Raw genomic sequence first — 22,145 nt, forward strand, 5'->3', positions numbered from 1 at the left:
GGACTTTCTAATCGACTGGGTACTTTTTAAAAAATAGAAACAAACCATTAATACAAGAGTTTTCTGCTTTAAAAAAATAAACTTGATCAATGCATTATGGAAGAGGGACAGGTAAAGATGAGCCTGGTGTAGTGGTTAAGAGCGGTGGTTTGGAGCGGTGGACTCTGATCTGGAGAACCGGGTTTGATTCCCCACTCCTCCACATGAGCAGCGGAGGCTAATCTGGTGAACTGGATTTGTTTCCCCACTCCTCCACATAAAGCCAGCTGGGTGACCTTGGGCTAGTCACAGCTCTCTTAGAGCTCTCTCAGCCCCACCTATCTCACAGGGTGTCTGTTGTGGGGAGGGGAAGGGAAGGGTAAGCCGGTCTGATTCTCCTTTAAGTGGCAGAGAAAGTCGGCATATAAACACTAACTCTCCTCTTCTTCTTCCTCTTCTTCTTCTTCCTGCAAATCACAGCCGTGTGCGTTTCGTATGAATATCAACAGCAGTCAGGTCAGAGCCGTTTCTCTGCCAATCGCTTGTCGTGGGATGCCAAGAAAGCTCAAAGATTGTTGATCTTGTTGCAAAAAGAAAAAGGGGAAAAAAAACCCATACAATTTCATAATAGATTCCCATTCAATGGCACGGCGCTGACGTCACGAGGGCATTAGCATACGGGGAGGGGACGGAGGGAGCGTGGCGGAGGGCGATAAGGCCCCTCCGGAGGAATTCGCCGCTTGTTTTAATACATTAATTATTTTCTCCGCTGTCCGCAAATGTTTGCAATTTGTAAGAGCTTAAGGAGGGGGAGGGCGCCTCTGCTTTTCTTGAGGGCTGGGGGGAGGGGCTGAGGGGGAAGCCCGCCTCCTCTTTCAGGGCTTCTCAGCTGGGACCAAAAAGAGGGCGGTTTGGCAGTGGAGGTAGGGGCTTCTCCCCCCTCCCTCTCCCCCAAAGGCTTCTTTTTGCAGGTCGGTTTCAGTGCCGTAGTCGGAGTCAAGGGGACCTCCCTAGCACAGGAACAGCCTGGAGCCCAACGGCTTGCAGGACTGCGGCCCCATAGGCGATCGGTCGAGCTGGAAGGGGCACCGGGCGGGAGACGGGCCAAGCGGTCGCCTCAGGACCGGCAAAGAGCCTCCATCTTCCCGAGGTTCCTCTGCTTGGACTCGCCTCTGCCGCCCACCCGCTCCCCCCCCCCAAGGCATTTTGATCCTCGCCCGAGTTGTGTCCCAAAGACTCAACCCCCAGAGGTTGCGTCTCTTCCCTCAACCCTCAGAGGAAACTCCCCAAAGGCTTCCACCCTACGCATACCCACGCAAGTCCCACACTCAACTCGGCCGGATTTACTTTAGAGGAAACCTGCGCACCAGCCAGCTCTCTGGACAAAGAACACATGAACGCACATGAAGCTGCCTTATACTGAATCAGACCCTGGGCCCATCCAAATCAGTATTGTCTACTCAGAGCGGCAGCGGCTCTTCAGGGTCTCAGGCAGACCCTCAGACTTCTCCTTACTTGGCTAGTCCCTTTAACTGGAGATGCCGGGGATTGAACCTGGGACCTTCTGCATGCCAAGCAGATGCTCTACCACTGAGCCACATCTCCTCCCAAAGCAAGTACTATGGCCGGGGAGTGGGGGAACGGGATCTGGACCTTGTCCAGCGATTCGGTCCCCGAGTTCAGTAGCACCTAATGAGTTCCTCTCCACAGGTCCTCAAGACGTTTGAGAAGCAGAACCATCGCTGTCCAGAAACTTTCCTTACTTCACCTCAGTGTCAAGCTTGACTGGGCAATGGATCCCGGTTAAGCAGCTGGAGAGGAAACGGAGGGACTTCCTCAAGTGTTCGTCTCAGAATGATCCTCGGATCTCTTAAAGAAGGGAGCATCTTAAGTGCTTGAAGGTGGCAGGAACTGGGGGGGGGACATCCTAACTTCTCTTGCCCACCAGATGGTGTGCCACCCTTGCATTCAAAGAGGATAAGAACCAAGAGGTGGCACTGCCCATGGAGGGCATCTGAATGGGTACTGTGAGCAGTGGGGTTTGTGGGAGTTCTTTCTTCTGGGCCGCCGGGTTTTGAGTTTTACTGCGGCGGGGGTCTCTTTGTCCTGGCTGGGACTCGAACCAGGACTTGGCCGGGACATGAGCTCCCTTCCCACTCTACAGCAAACCTCGACCAGGACGCACGGGAACACACACCTGCTACACACCCGAAGACAACCTCGCACCAGCGGTAGCGCACATTCATGCTCCCACCACACAAAGAGCCAGTCGAGCTCCGGGGACCTCTCCAGAGCCAAGCGCTTAAGGCCTCCACCTGTTCACGACGGCGCTCCAGGGAATGCTCAGGTGCCCAGGCGACTTCTTCCGCAGGCAGGCCCATCCCAGAAGACAGCCGAGATCATTCCTGAAGATCATGCCAAACTCACTTGCCATTGGGGGTCTACAAGGAGCCCGATCCACAAACCTGTTGAGTCGTATTTAAGCTCCTCGGTCGTCAGTGCCCACCATAGGAGCCCTACTGACTGCAGTCCGAAGCAGGTGTATTCGGGAGCAAGCCACAAGGCCGTCAATGTGACTTGCTTCCGAGTAAGCATGCTTTGGATTGGCTGTCCAAAAAGGTGTTGGCAATCGCCCTTGACTTCCATAGCTTGTAGCCCGGGCAGCAGCGAGTCCTTCTGTTCGCGATATAAATACACATGAACACACATGAAGCTGCCTTATACTGAATCAGACCCTTCATCCATCAAAGTCAGTATTGTCTTCTCAGACCGGCAGCAGCTCTCCAGGGTCTCAGGCAGAGGTCTTTCCCACCAACTACTTGCCTGGTCCCTTTAACTGGAGATGCCGGGAATTGAACCTGAGACCTTCTGCATGCCAAACAGATGCTCTACCACTGAGCCACGGCCCTTCCCCTTATGTTTTACACACAGGGTGTAAATGTTTTAAACACAAGGTGCCAAGGCAGCCAGATACTGCTTATGTCCTGAATTATCAAAACACTGTCGGTTTGGCAGAATTTGGGACGGGGAGGCAGGGCCCCAAGGAATGGGTGTGTGTGGATTGTGCTGCTAAGGACAGATACTCACAACCCAGTAAAGCCAAGTGGCCCTATTCACACTCCACTGAACCAATCTGGTATCACAAATCCCAGGTAAATCTTTCTTTCAAGCAGGCCATAGCTCTAACACAGAAGACAGCAAAGTCCACGCCAGCAAAAGCCATCTGTTGGGAAAGACAGCAAACTGGAGCTGTCGCCCACCCTGCAAATCAAATGGTCCTCTAACTGGCACAAATCCTTCCAAAGGTTCACAGGGCACCCTTGTGGATACGTTTGCCCCGTTCCCCACTTCAAAAGCGTGCCCTGAAGGGTCGCTTCATAGGTGACAGAAAAGAGGAAGAGACCAGTAGCACCTTCAAGACTAACAGAATTTCTGGCAGGTATATGGCAGGGATCTGAAGAAGCGAGCTGTGACTCACGAAAGCTCACATACCCTGCCAGAAATTTTAACAGCCTTTAAGGCGCTAAGGGAACTCTTGCTCTTTTCTATTGCTACAGACAAACACAGCTACCCATCATGATCTGTCTTGATGGGTGATGTTTGTTTGTTTTGTTGCAAAGGACAGGGACAAGCGTGTACGCACTGTCACTTCTGAAGGGCGACATGAAGTGGGGTTCATCTCAAGTCACCCTTAAGAGAAAATACGAAAGAGCTACAGGGAGGGGGGAAATCAAGGGTTTCTAACTGGAAAAAAGAGAAAAAGAATAACGATTAAAAAAAATAACCAGTAAGGCAGAGAAATGCGAAAGCTACAAGATAAACTCTAGAGATCTCAGAATGTTTCAGAGGCCAGAATGCCACCCCCACCCCCAAAAATGCATTTCGAGTTGACTGGTCGCTAAACAAGTCTGCTATCTGTTTTGCTCCTCGCAAACTCCGTGAGCCTGTTAGGCAAAATACTCCAAAGATAAGTATCTCTAATTAAATCACCCATCTGATTTCTTTTTAATAAAAAGGCTTTAACCCCGAAGATTATGTGCGGAGACTGCAATTTCCTTCCCCACATTAGAAAGAATTATGCCCTCGAAGTATTTAGAGAGGGAGGGGGGTTGCAATTCCAACGCTACTTTGGAAAATTCCCTGAGTTGGATGTGAGTTGCGCCCAATGACAATTCAGAAGTCTTTCAAGCTTGGTCCCCCCCCTTGAGTAAATTCTACGGATCGATGCCCCCAAATACTCAACATCTGTAGCAGAGTTGGGATGGGGGGAGGGAGAGGAAACACAAACCATGAGCGACATTTAAAAAAAAAAACTTCTAGCCCGTGCCTATTTGGAAAAATTCCACTCTTTCACCTGTAAGAGCAAAATTAAGCAGCCGTGCTAGTCCGTTTCAGAACCCCACAGCTACAAATGAAAGCTATAGGGGAAATCGACCAGGGTTTGTTCCTGAGAAGCCAGAGAGGGGCAACTTTCCTCAGTGCTGTCCTGCAAGCTCAAACCCTTTCTAGTACTAGCAGAAGGAAGGAAGGAAGGAAGGAAGGAAGGAAGGAAGGAAGGAAGGAAGGAAGGAAGGAAGGAAGGAAGGAAGGAAGGAAGAAAGAAAGAAAGAAAGAAAGAAAGAAAGAAAGAAAGAAAGAAAGAAAGAAAGAAAGAAAGAAAGAAAGAAAGAACCTGCAAAACAGCAACATCATACTATAGCAGTTGGGCCCATCTCTTTTACAAGATGACACCCGGTTCTTCAGAAGCAAAATAACAATCTTATTATTTTGCTCCTGAGCTTCTCCCGTGGAATTGGGGGGAGGGGCTGTTTTTTAAAAAAATATTAATTTTAAAATCTCAAACAGAGGAGATGCTGACGACCGGAGGACCCCACCGCGCTCCAACTTCAGTCTAGGAACAGCAAGCTTTAAAGGGCCGGCCAGCGAGAAGGTACAGCCGAAGCACGCAAAAAAAAAGGGGGAGATCTGTTTAATTTCCCTCTCGCGAAGGCCTTCAAGGAGACCCCGTCACGATGCGGCTAAACGGCCCCTCTTGTCCCCCCCCCCCCAGGCGCTGATCAGCCCTTTTTTAATGTGAGAAAACTGGCAGCTCGCAGGCCGACGGCGGAGCAGCCCTAACAAAAGTCCTGGAAAGCGGAATGAATTGGCCTTATAATTACCGCTTCTGCACAGACACACACACACCCGTCTTCCTTCACAGCTTATCTCTTATGCATTCGATTTATATTATTGTCCCCTAATCTCACCCTCAACATTGCTTGAAGAAAAAACACGCAATTACTACCACCGCTACTATTTCCACGGCGATAAAATTATTTCCAGGCAAAGTAATGAGCGCAAAACTTCACAGAACGTCGCAAAACAGAGGACGAAGCCTGAGCTGAGTAAGGGAAAAGATGGTGGGGTAAAGTACTTTTGTGGGGGTCTTTCCCTTGACAAGCAAAGCCTTTCCAACCCACTCTCCCCTGCCCCTCCCCTCCCCCGACGGAAATACCCCTTGAAATAAGTTATGGCTCAAGGAAGAGCCTTCATCTTAAAACACTGAGCCAAGAGTCCGATTGCCTTCAACAGAAGACATTGGCCACTGGGGCCGTGATCCTCCGCACGCTCGCCGGGAGAAGTTCCCACGGGATCCGACCCAAGGCGCGCAGGAGGCGGGCCGATTGGGAATCTCGGCCTTCGCTCTGAACACGGGGGAGAGCTGGATCCGCAACCCGCCGAAGTCCAAGCGAATCCGGATTCAAGCAGGCGGGTTCCGCGGGAATAAAGCGGCGGACAAGCGAAGAGCGAATAGACACAGGCTGGCTTTGCTCGAGGTCAAGAACCAGTTGAAATACATGTCATCCTACCTGGGGAAAGCCAGTATGCGATCGATGTTTCTAGATATAGATAAATATCTAAAACGAGATCCATTTAAATTATGCTAATTTCTTCATGCATGCATACTTCACCCTGTATTCCAATATCTATCTATCTATCTATCTATCTATCTATCTATCTATCTATCTATCTATCTATCTATCTATCCATCTATCCATCCATCCATCCATCCATCCATCCATCCATCCATCCATCCATCCATCCATCCATCCCCATTTATGCCTTGGATTTGCCGCTCTCTAGATGTTCATTTTCCCCATCTGAATTCTCAAAACTGCATTTTTGAGTTCTGAGAGTGCAGATGGGGGAAAACGCGTATCTAGAGAGTGGCAAATCCAAGGCAAAACCTCCCCTGCGTAAATGGCCTGCCGGCCTGCCTCTCCACATACGATTTTCTAGTTGGAATAACAGTATAAGAGAATCTCTCCGTATTTGTAGACCTCTGTTTCCAAGGTCAAGACAGATCTACCGGGCTCAAGGTGCTACTGACTATCTAAGGGCTGGGGAGACCAGGTGGAAGGCCCCTCAAAAGGCAAGCCGAGTTTCCTGTCCCGATTCAGGCAGCCCTCTCTCCCCCCTCCTCCTGGTTTGGTCTCGGCTGTCAGCTCGCCTTCCTTTGCCTGGGGTTTGTGCTTAGAGCTTGATGGAAACGGCGGGGGGGGGGGAGATTCTCCCGAGATCGCTCTTGCCGCAAGAATGTGTCGCTCGGAGGAATAAGTACAGCTATTACAACCAAATCTACTAGCAGTCTCAATAATTAATGGCACCGTTGCTCTCTGACCCTTGCGAGGTCCAATTGGGACCCGTCTGTAGTAATGATACCCCCCAAACGAGCGCTTGTCAAATATTCATTTAGTGGTTAATTCGAGCCATTTCCCCCTTGGGACGGGCGGTAATACCAGCCTCGCCGGCTTGCCAAGAAACCCTGTTAATCTACCTCTCCAGGTCAGCGAAATATTTCAACACCCGGTCCTTAAAACGCCGTGGGTAAAAAGGAGGGGGGGAATCACAGGGGATCTCCTAATCTTTATCCATGGTCTCTGTGTTTTGTTTTGTTTTTGCTTTGTTTTTTTTCCTGGGGCAAAGCTTAGGGCCGTGCGACAGGCCACCTTTGCGACCCAACCTGCGACCAACGGGCCAGTTTTTTTTTGGGGGGGGGCGGAATACGTGGCGATACCTGCCCACCCAGCCACCCCCTCCCAAAACAGGACCACGATCCACGCCGAATAAAAGAAAAGCAAACCGCAGTGGAGCTGCGGAAAGAAGACAGGGGCCATTTATGCACGGGAGGTTTTGCCTTGGATTTGCCCCTCTTTAGATGCACATTTTCCCCATCCAAATTCTCAAAACTTAAAAATAAGCCCCCATGCAGAGTTCAGAGAATTCAGATGGGGAAAATGTACATCTAGAGAGTGGCAAATCCAAGGCAAAACCTCCCGTGCATAAAGGACCAGGACTGTCCCTGTTACGGTTCTAGGAGGCTGGAAACAAACGGCGCTGCTGTCTATTTGCTACAGCTGATTATTTTTTAAAAAGGAGGATCCGGATTTGCATTTATAACCGGCTCATTTTACTGCGAATGTCCTCTGCGCAGAAAAAAAGACGATTTCCCAAACGCCTCCTCGCGATAACAGCAAGTAGGAAAAATAAACACAAATCTAGGTCGCTTTTCAAATTTAGGAAGCCGCTGAATGAATGTAGGATCTTTGGGTTTAACTGCCGCTGTTTTCATAGCTCTGGGGATGTTTGCGAAGGTTCAAAAGACATCTCTCCACACACCGTTTTCAAGCCCGATTGACCCTGGTGGTCCCTTCCAACTCTATGGCCATTTTCGCATGGGAGGTTTTGCCTTGGATTTGCCTCTCTCCAAATGCACATTTTTCCCCATACAAATTCTCAAAACTCAACAATAAGCCCCCATGCAGAGTTTTGAGAATTCTGATGGGGGAAATTTGCATCTAGAGAGAGGCAAATCCAAGGCAAAACCTCCCATGCATAAATGGCCTAAGATTCTATGATTCCCCCCTTTCCTTTCCCATACATTAATTCACAGGCTAAAATTCACAATTAAAAAAAATACAGACATATTTGTACACAGCGCTTGTGGGCGGAGGGAGAAGTAATTTTGGAAAGTGTCCTTTGAAAAAACTTAAAATGTGGGCGAAGGAAGGAGAGGGGGGCTGTATAATTCCTCTTGGATGCCTTGGCGAAGCCGGCAATTCCTGCAGGATTGCTTTGCATTCGTTTGGGGAGGGGGAAGGAAAGGGGGATTGAAATTCTAAATAATCATCCAACCTTTTTGGCAGGATCCGGCCTGGTGTGGGAAAACGAACCCGATCGCTATTGAGAGACCGAGAGACTCAGGCCATTTAGGCACGGGAGGTTTTGCCTTGGATTTGCCGCTCTCTAGACGTACGCTTTCCCCATCTGAGTTCTCAAAACTCTGCATGGGGGCTTATTGTTGAGTTTTGGGAATTTGGATGGGGAAAGTGCATCCAGAGAGTGGCAAATCCAAGACAAAACCTCCCTGAGAGAAAGCGGAAGGCGCCGGCAGAAATGTGTTGGGGATCAGTCTGATTGCAGACTGAGGCCTGCAAGGGAAAAAATAAAAATAAAACGCCGAGATTTGCAAAGGCCGGAAGAACGGGTTGAAAAGCAAAACACACTCTAAATTCAGATCTACGATCCTATTCTGCAGTTTTAGAGGCAAGTAATCCACCGGCTTCGGGGGGATTTACTTCCAAGTAAGCGGTTTAGCATCCCGCGAGGGAAACCGACATTTACGCTCCCATTTACAAGGGGAAGAAGGGAACTGATTTCAAGCCAGTGAGCTCCTGAATCTTTCCCACGCCCTTCCACGGGACACACGTTTACAGGGAAGTAAGTCCGAGTAAGCGTGTTTGGGACCTGTGACTTCAAAGAAAGTCCCCTCCAAAGCCAAGCTGCTGTCCAAGTTTCAGGCTGAGTTGACAGTCAACTGCTTTGGGCCTAAAAACAAACCAGCAAACAAAATCTGACGCGGTTGGCAAAGGAACAGGCGTGTTTGCGCTGGAGAGACCTCCAGTTTCCCTCCTGCCAAACAGTTCTGTCTGCAAAGGCCTCGGCGGATTTTTAGCCATCCCCAGCAGTCGCCACAAGGTCGATTCCGTTCGGGGAAACCTCTCCCTCCGGACTTGGGTTCAACTCAGGTCGTTACGCACGTGTGAAACGGGCCCACGGGGGGTGGGGGTGGAGGAGGATACCCGGCCGATCTCGCAGGCCTCCCGGCAATAAAACTGGTCTCCATTCTGCCGTCCCCACTTTTGACTCCTTCGGCCCTTAAGAAATCCCACTCCGGGGCTCAACCCCGTTTCTTAGACTTAGGTTTCCATGAATTCCCAAGAACACTTCTTTCCCCCAAGAAAGGGGCTGAGGAGGGCAGCCCGGCCACAGCGACCCCCCCCTCCCCAAATTCTCTCCGCGCCCGCTCCTCGCAAGAGCAAGGCCTCGCTCCGAGACGCGTGTTTACACGGAACTAAGTCCGACGGACTTTAGGCTGGAAGCTGACTTCCAGCCCGAAGTCCCACGGAGTTCCCCTGGCGCTTTTGGCACGGACGGAGACGCCACGAACTTGGCAGGGCAAAGACGACGGGAAGGGACGCGAGTGAAACCACCTGTACCTCTGCGAGACGGCGCGGCTCTTCTTAGAGGCTCCCGGCTTCCCTTTTTGGCTCGGGGGAGGGGAGCTCGACTTTCGCTGCTGGCCCCGGAAGAGCGGCCTGCTGCACCTCGCCGGGTGACTTACGAGCAAGGAGTCAAGGGAGAGCTTCGCCGAAAGCCTATGGGCACTGCAAGATGGTTAGGTTAGGACTGTTATTCAGAACAACATTTCACTCCTTATTAAGTGGGCACGCTCCCTGGGCACGCCGTCCAGGGATTTCCCGCCACCCCACCCCCATTAAAAAAAAGTGAAAGTTTAGGAAGTCAACTGCTCTCCCCCCCCCTCTCAGATCCCCCTAGGTAACAGCTTCCCTTTCTGCATTGCTGGGATTATAATTATCTCGCATCTGTGACGCTGCAAAGACCCCCCCCCAAAAAAAGATCCCATTTGCTTCCTACATACGCCGCGTTTTCCAAAGGAGACGGATCGCCAGGGGGGGAGAGACGAGAGACGGCGCACGCCTGGTCCGGTTCCTTCCTTTCCGCTCTGGTTCGACGGCCCGGCCCGGATTCCGGGGTCCTGCTCAGCGTCGGTCTGGCAACAAGTGGTCTTCTCCAGCAGCTACTGTGTTACACATTGTCAAAAAAAATGGGGGGGAATCACCACCCCGCGCCTAACTCGCCTCCAGACCGGTTCGGCCTAGGGCCACGTCGAATTGCAGAAGGTTTCCCGTTCTGGAAGCTGATCTGGCTGGCGAAGGAAGGTTTTAAAAAAATCAAAACGGCTCAAGAGTTTCAGGCCCGCCAGAGACTCTTTATCTTTAACATCCGAGCATTTCATAATTCATCCTTGACCAGCAACGGGTGGTCGTGGCTGGTTTTAAACCGAATTGCCCTGCCGCTGGCTAGGAAAAAATAAACTAAAATAAATCCAAGACTCAAAGCGTCACTCCAGGTCCATATTTCAAAAATTTATTTTTTTTCTCAAACTGTGCATAATGAAATAAAAACTTAATTCGAATATGAATCTGTTTATAAGGATGGTATTAGTTCAAATATATATGTTGGTGTGTATACGCACACACAGGCGTGGGTGCGTGTGCGCGTGTACACACGCATACACGGGTGTGTGCGTGTATACGCACGGACTGCCGGCGGACTGATTTCAGATAATACACAGCCGAGTCTTTAAAATACAACTACGGGAAATGAGGAGGGACAAAAAAATAAAAATAAAAGGAACTTAAAATATCGTCACAATAAATTTACAGAAATATTCCAAACCATAAGAAAATATTCCAAACACAGTAATTTTTTCAGATTGCTGTTTTGCTGTCTTTTCTCCCGCTGAACAGGGTGAAGATTTGAAACAAAAAAAGGAGGCTATTTTAAATTAACAAACGAGTGTGAAGCTGCAAGACAATTTTGTTTGCTCTTTTAACAACGTGTAAAAAAATTTAGTACACCCTAATCTTTTGCCCTTTTATAAAAAAAAAACAGTTCAATGGTATGCAAGTACTTATGCTATTTTTTTTTGCCTTTTGTACAATTGCTAAAACAATTAAAATGCCCAGATCTTGGGTTTTAAAATAAAATTCAGCTCCCTTAGGTTCTTGTGTGTGTGTGCAGCCGCTATAAATCCATCTGCTATTACCCCAGGGTCTTATGTAGACTCTGATGTATTTTTTAAAAATAATTGGCAAATTCTCAAGTTTTTTTCTTTTACTCTCTCTCTTTGTCTTTTTAATATAAACAATGGGCATCTCGATTGCCATGTTTATTTCGATAAATACTGTACAAAAGCCGCTTGCAAATATTAAAACATTTCCCTCCCCGCCGGCGCCCCCCCCCCCAGCTCTGCCTCCCCTTTCTCCCCTTTTCGCCCTTTCCTACGTCCCTTTCTGGAGACTAGCTCTAAAGATTATTGGTAAAAGACTTTAAAACAAAACAAAAAAAAAACCCAAAACCCCAAACTTTCCGCCAAGTTCCTACCGTTTTCACTCAGGGGGGTGAAACAAAGCAACCAAGTTTGGGGGGCTCGGATCCCTTTCCCACAGGAGAAGGGGGGGAGATCTATACAAGTTCCTCGGTGGGGTTGTGGATTTGGGGTGTGATTCGCGTTTTTGCCCTACCCAGTTTCTCTCTGTACAAAAATAGTGCCCCCCCCCCCGGAAAAAGAGGAGAGGAGGAGGGGAGAAGAAGCAGCAGCAGCGGCAGCCAGGAAAGTTCGGGGTCCGTGCGTAAAGTTTGTCGGGTCTGTCTCTCGGCTCCTCTCCTCTCCTCGCCCCCCCGGCCGCCCCCCCCCCTCGCCGTCTTACATATGCGATAGAGGGAGCGTGCCGTTTATGGCCGTGCCTGGCCCCGGCGCGTTCTGGTAATGCTGGGCCATGTGGAGTCTGCTGGGGGCGGCCGTCTCGGCCACTTCGGCGCCGGGCAGGTACATGCTGATCATGTCCCGGAGGTCCCCGGCCTGGCAGGGGGCCCGCGAGTGGGACGAGGAGGTGACGACGGGGGGGCTGGCGCTGGCCTCGGTCTTGACCACCGAGCCCCCCATGGAGGCCAGCCCCATGGCCGTCGGGCCGCCGGCCTGCTGGCCGTAGGGCATGCCGCCGTAGGTGGGCGAGCCGTTCAGGTAGGTCTGGGAGGCGGGCATGGCGTTGTACTGCAGGGCCCCCACGTCGTAGCGGTGCATGGGGGGCATCTGGGCGGCGGCGGCCGAGTGGGCGTTGAGGCCGGGGTGCTGCGGGTAGCCCAGCTGCTCCTGCATCATGCCGTAGCCGCCGTTGGCCCAGCCGTTCATGTGCGCGTAGCTGTCCATGCGCTGGTTGACCCCGCCGGCGCCCAGGGGCGCTCCCACGCCCGCCCCGACGCCCATGGCGTTGGAGCCCGGGGCCAGCAAGCCCCCCGGCAGGGTGTACTTATCCTTCTTCATGAGGGTCTTGGTTTTCCGCCGGGGCCGGTATTTATAATCCGGGTGCTCCTTCATGTGCAGGGCGCGGAGGCGCTTGGCCTCGTCGATGAACGGGCGCTTCTCGGCCTCCGACAGCAGCTTCCACTCCGCGCCCAGCCGCTTGGAGATCTCCGAGTTGTGCATCTTGGGGTTCTCCTGGGCCATCTTGCGCCGCTGGCCCCGCGACCACACCATGAAGGCGTTCATGGGCCGCTTGACCCGGTCCGGGCTGTTCTTCGGGTTGGCCGCCCCCGAGGCGCCGTTCCCCCCCGGGCCTCCCCCCGGCGCCTGCTGGGGGGCGGAGGGCTTCAGCTCGCTCTCCATCATGTTGTACATTCGGGCGGCCGGCTTGGGACGCGGGGGGGGGGGAGAGGAGGAGGAGGAGGAGGAAGACGGGGGGCGGGCGGGCGCCGGCGAACGGGCTTTGGGAGCGCGGCGAGGGTCCGCTCCCCCGGGCGCCGCCGGGAGGAGAGCCGAGGCCGGCGAGGAGAGGCGGGCGGGCGGGGGTCCCGGGCCGGGCTGGGGGGCAGGGAGGGGCGCGCTCCCCCCCGACGGGCACCTCCCCCGCGCGGATCAGGACCGGGCTCTTCCTCCTCTCTCTTCCAGGAGACTCATAACAAAGACGGCTCGGAGAGGGCCGGCTGGAGGGGGGGGAAAAAACTTCTTTTCTTCTGGCTCCTCGGGCGCTCCCGCCTCTCCTTGCTCCGGATCGCTCGATCTTAAGGAGGCAGCTCGAGTCTCCTGCTCCCTTTTTCCTTTTCTCTCCCCCCCCTTTTTTTTGGGTCGCTCTCCCTTTCTTTTTTGGGGCCCCCAAACGCACTCACCCCCTCCGCGCACTCTCTGCCTTTCTCTCTCTCTCTCTCTCTCTGCCTTGACAACTCCTGATACTTTTTTGAACAAGTTAATAGACACCCATCCATGTGATGGGGGGCTTGTCACGGAATAAATGCCTTCGCCCCGGCCAATCAGCGGCCGCCGGCTCCTCCACTGAGCACCGGCCTCGGCGGCCGGTTTTGCATGGAAAGGGGCGGGGCCTCCGGCGCAGGGACCGGCTTGGGGAAGCGGGCGGGGGGGCGGGGCCTGGGGGGCGGGCCCTCCCCGGGACCCCTCCCCCGGCGCCTCTGACAAGCAACAGGTCACACACGCCTCGGGGAGGAAGTGTGTAAACAGCGCTGGCGGGGGTGGGTGGGGGGGGGGACGTGAAAAACACGCGCGCGCGAAACGGCGCTGCCCCCAAACAAACAAACAAACAAACAAACAAATAAAGACTCGCTCTTGCAACGGCTCGAAGTCGACTTGAGGTGAGGAGTGCGACTTTTTTTCCCCAAGAGAGGGGGTGGGGGAGGGGAGAGGGGGGGACAGCAACGCCCCCCCCACACACACGCGCACACTTCTGACGGCTTCTTTTTAGGGGGATTCGACTCCCATTTATGCCTGGCAGGTTTTGCTTTGGATTTGCCGCTCTCCGGATGCACATTTGCCCCATCCGAATCCTCAAAACTAAGCCCCCATGTTTTGAGAATCTGGATGGGGGAAATGTGCATCTGGAGAGCGGCAAATCCAAGGCAAAACCTCCCCTGCATAAAGAGATCTGCTCCGGTTTCACTTCCTTTCTGGATTTCTTCGGTTTTGCCTCTTTTCTACCCACCTGGGAACTGCAGGTCGCCCCAAACCCAGGGAGGGCAGATAAATCACCCCTGGGGTTTGTCCCCCCCCCTCCAGTGTGCTGCTAAAATCTGGGTGTTAACAGCCTCGTCTGCAAAAGGATCTCTCCCACTGGAAGCCCTTTGGCCTCGATCCGTCTTGCTCCCAGTAAACCAGCCCGGGGCATCCCTGAATTCCCTCAACCTCGCTGTCCCCGAACCTCTGTTCACTGGCAACGAGTCTGGTGGCCTGCGCGGGCAACGACTTCCCTACCAATCGCTGTGCAGAGGGGGTGGCAAGCGGGGTCTGCAAGCCACTTGGGGAAGGGGGTCTACAGCAGGACCCTTGGGCCCTCCTGACGCCCAAGCCTGCGATCCTGGGCGTGCTGGGCCCGTAGATGGGATTCGGCGACGCTATTCAGGAATTCAAGCCGCATCCCATAGAAAGGGGCCTTGCACGGCAATCCTAAACTCATGCGTTCCCTTGTGACCCGGGGGGCTTACTTCCGAGTAACGAGGAGGCGCTTGCTGTTTTCTTTCTCCCACCGACGCCAAGTTCCCTGCAGGCGGTTGGGCCCCCTCCCTCCTCCCCCCCCCCACCCACGCCAAGCTGGCTTCCCGCTCTCCCCTCCCCCATCCAAACATCTGATCTCCTCCGTCCTCGACCGGCTACGCCAAACCAGAGAATCCCACCGGGAAGCCACAAACGCCCTTTCAGAGCGCCTAAATCCCCTTCGCTCCTCTCCTCTGCACTAGAGAACCGCTGGCCCCACAGCAAGGCCGTCCTGACACCTAGATGCGCCGCGCATCTCCCCCCTACAAGCACCCCAAATCTCCCCTTTGGCCAATCTGAAAAGCCAGGCTGACTCGGCAAGCGCAGGGAGAAGAAGAGGTGCCAGAGAGGGGGAAGGAGGAAGAGTCGCAGCCTAGGTTTTGGAGGGGAATTGGGAGACAGGCGGAAGAGAGCTCGCGCGCGCGCGCACCCGCTCCCCCCCCCGCATCTTTTTGCAACACAAATGAAAGGGGGGAGGAGGGGGGTTGTTCCAGAGGTGAGCTCCTCGGCGCGGGCGAGGTGGCGGCAGGGCCGTTACAAAAAAGGTAGTTTTGTGAGCCGGGCTGTCCCCGCAGGCAGCTCAACAAAGCGCCGGCGAAGTTTCCTTGGAAGGCTCTTGTCGGGATCTTTGTTCCCAAAACGCGCTCGAGTACAAAGGCAGGCAGACAGGCAGAGCAAACCCCCCCCCCCCATGCCATTTCTGCTTTATAAAACGCTGGAGCGTTCGGGACTCCCCCCTCCCCGGTCCCTGAACGTGGCGATTTCTCCTCCTACGAGCAGCTCTTGGCTGGTCAACACAGGGAAATCGATGGTTTCCTGGTGCCCGAAACCCCTCCTCCTCTCACGCCTGTTCTGGGTAGGTGGGTGGGGGAAGACCCCTTTCAGACCAGGCTAAGAAAATTCATTCCGCTGCATTTGCTTGGGGGAGGGGAAAAGCCCCCCCCCCAGCAAAATGAGCGTCCTCGTTTCTTTCTTTTTTTTCCTTTGTAAAAGTTTGCTTCAACTTGAAAAGCGTACGGTTGGGAAGATTGAAGAGGAAGGAAGCTTTCTCAGAAAACCTCATTTGTTTAACATGGTTTTCTTGGACTTGGCGGGCCAGGCAAAACCAAATTTTAAAAAGGTCGAAGTCTTGAACTGCTTTGTAGAAATCGTCACCGGGTCTGATTTTTTTTTTTTTTTTTAAGCTGCAAAAAGTGAATTTGAAACACAAAAGGCTGGTGGCGAGGGCTGGAAGGGCGCCCCGGACGTTTAGAGCCGGGGGTTTTACGAGTGGGGTATGTGCGCCCCCTACTGGTCAATTCGCTTTCGCCCCCCCCTCAAAAAAAAAACAGCTCCCTTTTTACAGCGGGTGAATCCGGTGCTTCGTAACAAGCCCCCCCCCCCCCAAAAAGCAACAATAACAAAAATGACCGTGAAGCATTTGGGCACCTGATAATATATTATCGCCGCTGTTACGCGATGCGCCTAGCTTGTAACCAGAAAGCCTATTCATAGTGTCACTGCTTTTACTTCAACGCTTAGCCCTACTGGGATCTGGGGATTAGGGAGAGGGGGATCCGTGGGTCGCGATCCTCCCAACGGCTGGTTGGAAGCGCAGCCTCCTCGATCTGGCTGGCGGGCCTGGCGCCAGGATCGGGGCCGTTACGCAGAAGGAAACCGACCTTCCCCGCCAGCCCAGCGGAGCCTGAAATCGTCCAGACGCCATCGGCAAAAAAAAACTTGGCTGCTGTTTATCCTTCAGCATAAATACTTGATCACGTCCTTTAAAAAGAAAAAAATCTTATGGATAATTAAGTTCGAAGAAAAGGGGCGGGTGGGGGAGGCAGCCGTTTGGTCTCTGTGAAGATACAATGCTAACTGATGGTTAGTGGCGTAGATTTGTTTTTTAAGCCTGTAGTAATCTGGAGTGGATTGAGGGAATGCGGAGGCTGAGGAAAGATCCCCCACCCCACAATAACTAGATGCGTATTACTGGCACCCAGCTCTATAATAACACAGTTAAGAGGTTAAAGTGGCTGGTGGGGCTCTTTGTTAATTGCATTTATCATCTAAATAAGGTATGGAGCTACCTAACAATTGGGTTATCACGAGTATTTACCGCTTTATTTTAATTAGCCGTGTTTTCCTTATCAGCGCACTGAATTGTCCCCGGCATACATACATACATAATGCACTCTAGAAAAATAAGATAAAAGAGATAGTGCTTCCCGGGCTATCCTCCCCACCAAAATAAATAAATTCAGCGTCGTTTTCTTTTCAGGCCTAAGGTATGTCATTTGTGTGGATCTTGGCTTCTCTGAAGGAACAATTGTGCCTCGCTGCATAGAGAAAGCCTACCAGTGTCCTACAGCCTCCTTCCAGCTGACACCCCCCCCCCCGCGCAATTCACGTTCCCCTCCTCCAATGGTACGATACGGGCATTATCTCAAAGGCAACCCGGAGAGCCACGTTTTAATCTGGATTATGCGAAAATTCGTCGCCTTGTACAGAATCTAGGGGAACGAAATAAACAGAGCTCCCCCCCCCATATTTTCCAGTGATGGACAATCATGGAGAAAAATGCTACTTTGTGAGTATAGGAGGAGGAGTGGAAAGTTGGATTCGTCTTTATCTGCTTTCTGATCTAAACCACCACTCAACTGAGAAAAGCCCTTGGATTGTACATTCTGGTGTATTCCCGAATAAACAAAACGGAGGGGGGTAGGAGGGTGTTGGAATGGTTGGGATGCCCTACTCTGAAATTAAAAAACAAAAAGTTTTCCCTAACTCCCTCTTCAAACTTAGCAGTTTTGGGGGAGATGGAAAGATTGTTTAAAAAAAAAAAACTTTTTTGGTCCTTAGCTGCAAATAGAGGTTTAACTTGCAGCAATTAGACGGGAACTAGCCAAGCATCTTACTATTATGATGCTCGTTAAAAACCCTTCTTTTCTACATCTGCATTTGAGTGTGTTCCCCTGCACTCTTAATCTTCTTATGGAAATGAAGGCGAGCGGCAGGGAACCGGCGGAGACTCAGAGAATGTCCTTGTTAGGAGGGAATTTCTCAGCATTGTTAATTAGCAGAGTTTGACGACCACCAGTATTGGGGTGGGGGGCGGGCTCTGTTTAACCACTCACAAACCCTTCGGCTAGGAAGAGCTCTGCTCTCCCCCTTTTTTAAAAAAAATGTGCAATTTGAAGGGGAGAAGGGGGAAGAAAGAGAAAACTCTGAAAAGAGTCTCTCCTGTTTGACAGTTGGGGGCTAGGAAGAATTTTTATCTCCTTGTGAAATAATTACTGCCTTGATAACTCAATTTTTGGCGAAATGTCAACTTGCCAGCTCGAAAGTTTTAATTTCATTACCCAAAAGGAGTCCCCCCCCCAAAAAAAGCGAATGAACACAAAAATATTCCCCCTTTCTTACATATATGAATACAACTTTGTTTTTTGTTGTTGTTGTTGTTTTAATAGATTTATCTAAAAACAATGTTTTCCCAACTAGCTAACTGGACTCTTACCTCCTTCACGGAGGCAGAAAGAATTACAATGTTGGATGAATGGGGAGGAGAAAAGAAGGAAGGGGGGGGAGGAAAGATTTACAGAAGCAGATCCATACAGTAAATGCACTGGAAGGAAGAACTAGATGGTGTGTGTGGGGTGGGGTGGGGACTGGAGACGCGAAGGTGAAAAGAGGAACCGAGAATCCACGACTTAGGTCACAACAGAGAATCCCCCTTCAGCTCATAAGACTACAGCCTTCCGCGGCCTTTAAAACAAAAAAACATCCCCACCTCATAAGCTAAACAAACAAGCCAAGGTATCCCTGGAGGCCTCTTCCGGGCTAACGAGGGCAATATAGCAGATCTGATATAATTACATCACCGCGGCGAGGCCCGCTAATGTGTCTTTAGCCCGTCACTTTCGGAATTAATAGACCATCTTGTTCCTATCGCCCCGGCTTTGATGTGCGCGCCTCCGCCCGGTTCTCATCTAGGCGCGAGCCCCGCGTTTTATCGCGTCCCCATCCGCCGGGCCTCAACTATGCCACGCTACACTTATAATAATAATAATATGGGGAGCGCCCCCGATCTATTCTGGAGCGCTCCGCGGAGGGCGGAAAGCGCGCCAGAGAGAGGGCCCTCCTCGTGGAACTTAATCCGCATCTCTTTTCTGGAGGCCGGACGCAAGAAGCTGCCGGTACTCCAGCCATTGAATGAAAAGTGGGGTTTTTTTTGGGGGGGGGAAGGTGGAGAGAGAGATGTCCCCGAAGTTAACTTTTGTGAGCCCGTGTAGATGAGGAAGGGGGCAAGAGGAGTGTAAATAGCTCCGCGGCAGGAGAAAACCTAATCCATGCTATTCACATTTAGGATCTTTGATTTTTTTTTTCCAAATTGCTGTTTCAAAGTATTTAATCTGCTTTTTGTTCTTGCACGTCCGGCAAACCGCTCGATCACCACGCTTAGTAGTAGTATTATATGTAACAACCGGGGGAAAGGCAAAGGGGGTGGGGGCGAGAAGCTATTCCTTCCAACTCTGTTTTACCCCAATAATTCAAGGGCTCTATGGTTTCTCTCCACCCCACCAGCCCTTCCAAAACCAGAGAGAAGGCAGATTAAATTCCCAGAGACTCTCTGAAACTTAAAGTAGAAAAGAGTAGGAGTCCAGCAGCATCTTAAACATTTCTGGCAGGGTAGGAGCTTTTGTAAGCCACAGCTCACTTCTTCAGATAAGGTCATGGCCTGCCAGAAATTTTTCAGTCTTTAAGATGCTACTGGACTCCTACTCTTTTCTGCTGCTAGTGACAGACTAACACCACCCATGTCAAAACGTAAAGATAATTCATTAAATGATGAGAAACAAAGAAGGGGGCGGGGAGAGAAAGATCAGCACCCTTTCCCCACTTGTAAAGGATTGCCAAACCATCGAGCTGAAGAATGTCCTACAAATACAAACCAAAAACCAACAAAAACCAACTCTCTCCCAGATCTTCTGCAGAAACAGTAATGTGAAAAGGGAAAACAAATCAGGTCCATGCAGCAGAGTCCATGAGTGGCATATTCGCAGTCAAACACCTGTTACTGTGATTGGAAATCTCTTCCCCCACCTCTTGAAGAGGCCCAGTCATTTTAGATGGACTAATCCAGAGTAAATGCAACTTTCTACTCCATGTAAGTAAATCTGGAATAACTACGCTGAAATTCTGAGTAAATTAACCCAAAGTAAAGCCCTTCCTCCATTTCCTGTTCACAGCCAGGGATAAGCATTCCCCCCCTTATGCCCAGAACTGCGGACTGTTCAACCAGAGGAAGACATCTTTCCGTGAAGGATCCTCTTGAGACACGTCCTCTTGAAAGCAAACTCCATTGGATCGCAATGGGGCTTAACTTCCAAGCGAAGAACGCTCAGGATCGCAGCCAAGTTCGGAAAGGCGCAACAAAACCCAGCAGGGCTGAGGTCTGAGTCAGTGTGTTTTGGGATCGGCCTCATTTCAGGATATGAAAACATCCGCATGGTTTTTGCAGTCAAGAGAACAAAATGCATTAGTATCCTCAACCACTCCACCCCGTGTATAGAAAGCATCCGAAACAGATTTTCTTTCCTAGGCCGCTCTTTGACTATCCCTATGCGGGGTAAATTGGTTAGTAGTTATTCAGGGGTAACTAATCCTACTTAATTTGAGTCTCATTTCTTAGAAATACATTCCCTAGAATGCAATGGGGCTTACTTCCAAACCTTGCGTTTAGACTCTGGCAGTTTCTTGAACAGGTTTCTAATTCTAACCTTAATTCCCTTTCTAGTCCTTCTCTATTTCCCTGCCGCCGCCATCCTGGAATAATTTTAGGTCGCATCCTTGCCTTTTGGGATGGGAGGGAAGACCCCTAACCTTGCAAATAAAGCCCACAATTCAGACACTAATAAATCCATTCATTAGTTGACCTGAAACAGGAATCATTTGGGGGTTGTCCATTTTTAATTCCCATAGAATTGGTGAAACTCCAGGGCTGCAATCCAATGCATATTTACTTGAGAGTAAGCCCCACCGAATTCACCATTTGCAAGAAGTTGCCACTGGTTTTGAATTTATTATTTAGGACATTACGGAGAATTTTCTAACAGTTAGAGTGGATCCTCAGTGGAACAGTCTTCCTCGAAAGGTGGTAAACTCTCCTTCCCTGGAGATTTTTAAGCAGAGGCTAGATGGCCATCTATCGACAATGCTGATTCTGTGACCTTAGGCAGATCATGAGATGGAGGGCACCTTGGCCATCTTCTGGGCATGGAGTAGGGGTCACTGGTGGCATGGGGGGAGGTAGTTTGGAATTTCCTGCATTGTGCAGGGGGTTGGACTAGATGACCCTTGGTGATCCCTTCCAACTCTATGATTCTATGTATTTAATGTGTAGCCCGCCTTCCTCCCCAATGGGGACCCGAGGCAGCTTACATTGTGCTCCTCTCCTCCATTTTATCCTCGCAACAACCTTGCGAGGTAGGCTAGGCTGAGAATGTGTGAGTGGCTTCAGGTCACCCAGCCAGCTTCCCTGGCACCAGTGGATATTCGAACCCGGGTCTCCCAGATCCCAGCCCCACACTCTTAACCAGTGTTTCCAACTAAGCTGTCAAGTGCCTTCATGTGCCAATCCTACATTCTCGAGGACCACGGGATTGAGCGCACTACCTTGGGAGTCCATGGAAGTTACCTCTGAATAAATATGCGTTGGAGCGAGTATTACATGGGACGAAGGCCCGTAGGTTTGAAAGGCTTTTTTACACAAGCGAAATAGCTCAGTCGGAATACTTGGAGACCAGCTGATTTTCAAGGGAAAGACTTGGGTATAAATGGCGGAGGAGTCTGACACCTTTGCTTCCGAGCAAATGCGTGCCGGATCAGGCCTGGGTCGCCTCGCCTCCTGCAATCGCTCCGAAGCCGGTCTCATTACTTGCTGCTAGGCGCTGAGGAGGCGGCTCCGGATATTAAATCGGTTTAAAGCCACGCGGGTTGAGAAGCAACCCGGTAGTCCCCCTGGAGTCACTACCTGCAATTCAGCACGCAGTTGGCTTCAGCGGGCTGAGTGCCCGACTAGCCATGCGGTAACCTCCCCCCTCCCAAAAATAAAAAAAACGACTGGACGCAGGTACCCCGGAAAAAGTCACCTCTAGGCCACCCCCCTCCAAGACGCCTAAAAGCAACCGTCTGTTCACAGCCCAAGACCCCGGTCCCTGAATGCATTCGTTAGAGGAAATAAATCTCCCTGCGATCAATGGGGCTTTTCTGTTCCAAGGGACTGTGCTCCAAATCCGACTAGAGTTGGTGGAACTTGGAAGGAAGTGAAATGTTCCGTTATGGGTTGTCTATGCCCGTTCTCTGAGGGGGTGGGGAGGGAATCTCTCGAGGCAGTTCCTGAGCTGGACCTGCTCACATCTGGTTGAACATAACAACATAAGAAAGGCCATGCTGGATCAGACCAGGGTCCATCAAACCCAGCAGTCTGTTCACACAGTGGCCAACCAGGGGCAAAGTCCAC

The 22,145-nt window shown here is 51.3% G+C and overlaps 1 protein-coding gene and 1 non-coding gene across 2 annotated transcripts; both read right to left on the reverse strand.

Annotated features, from left to right (window-relative positions):
• Positions 1 to 1,512: 1,512 nt before the first annotated feature.
• TRNAA-GGC (transfer RNA alanine (anticodon GGC)) lies at positions 1,513 to 1,584 on the reverse strand. The gene has a single exon. It is a non-coding gene; the product is annotated as a tRNA-Ala (tRNA).
• Positions 1,585 to 11,812: 10,228 nt separating this feature from the next.
• SOX2 (SRY-box transcription factor 2) lies at positions 11,813 to 12,787 on the reverse strand. The gene has a single exon (XM_056849768.1). The coding sequence runs from the start codon at positions 12,782 to 12,784 to the stop codon at positions 11,813 to 11,815; it is 972 nt and encodes a 323-aa protein (XP_056705746.1). The 5' UTR covers positions 12,785 to 12,787.
• Positions 12,788 to 22,145: the final 9,358 nt, after the last annotated feature.

This window comes from Euleptes europaea, chromosome 5 (genome assembly GCF_029931775.1).
Source record: "Euleptes europaea isolate rEulEur1 chromosome 5, rEulEur1.hap1, whole genome shotgun sequence".
NCBI lineage: Eukaryota > Metazoa > Chordata > Lepidosauria > Squamata > Sphaerodactylidae > Euleptes > Euleptes europaea.

Bases quoted from the DNA above. Each gene is read 5' to 3' on its own strand.
- SOX2 (XM_056849768.1), bottom strand. From the start codon at position 12,784: ATGTACAACATGATGGAGAGCGAGCTGAAGCCCTCCGCCCCCCAGCAG.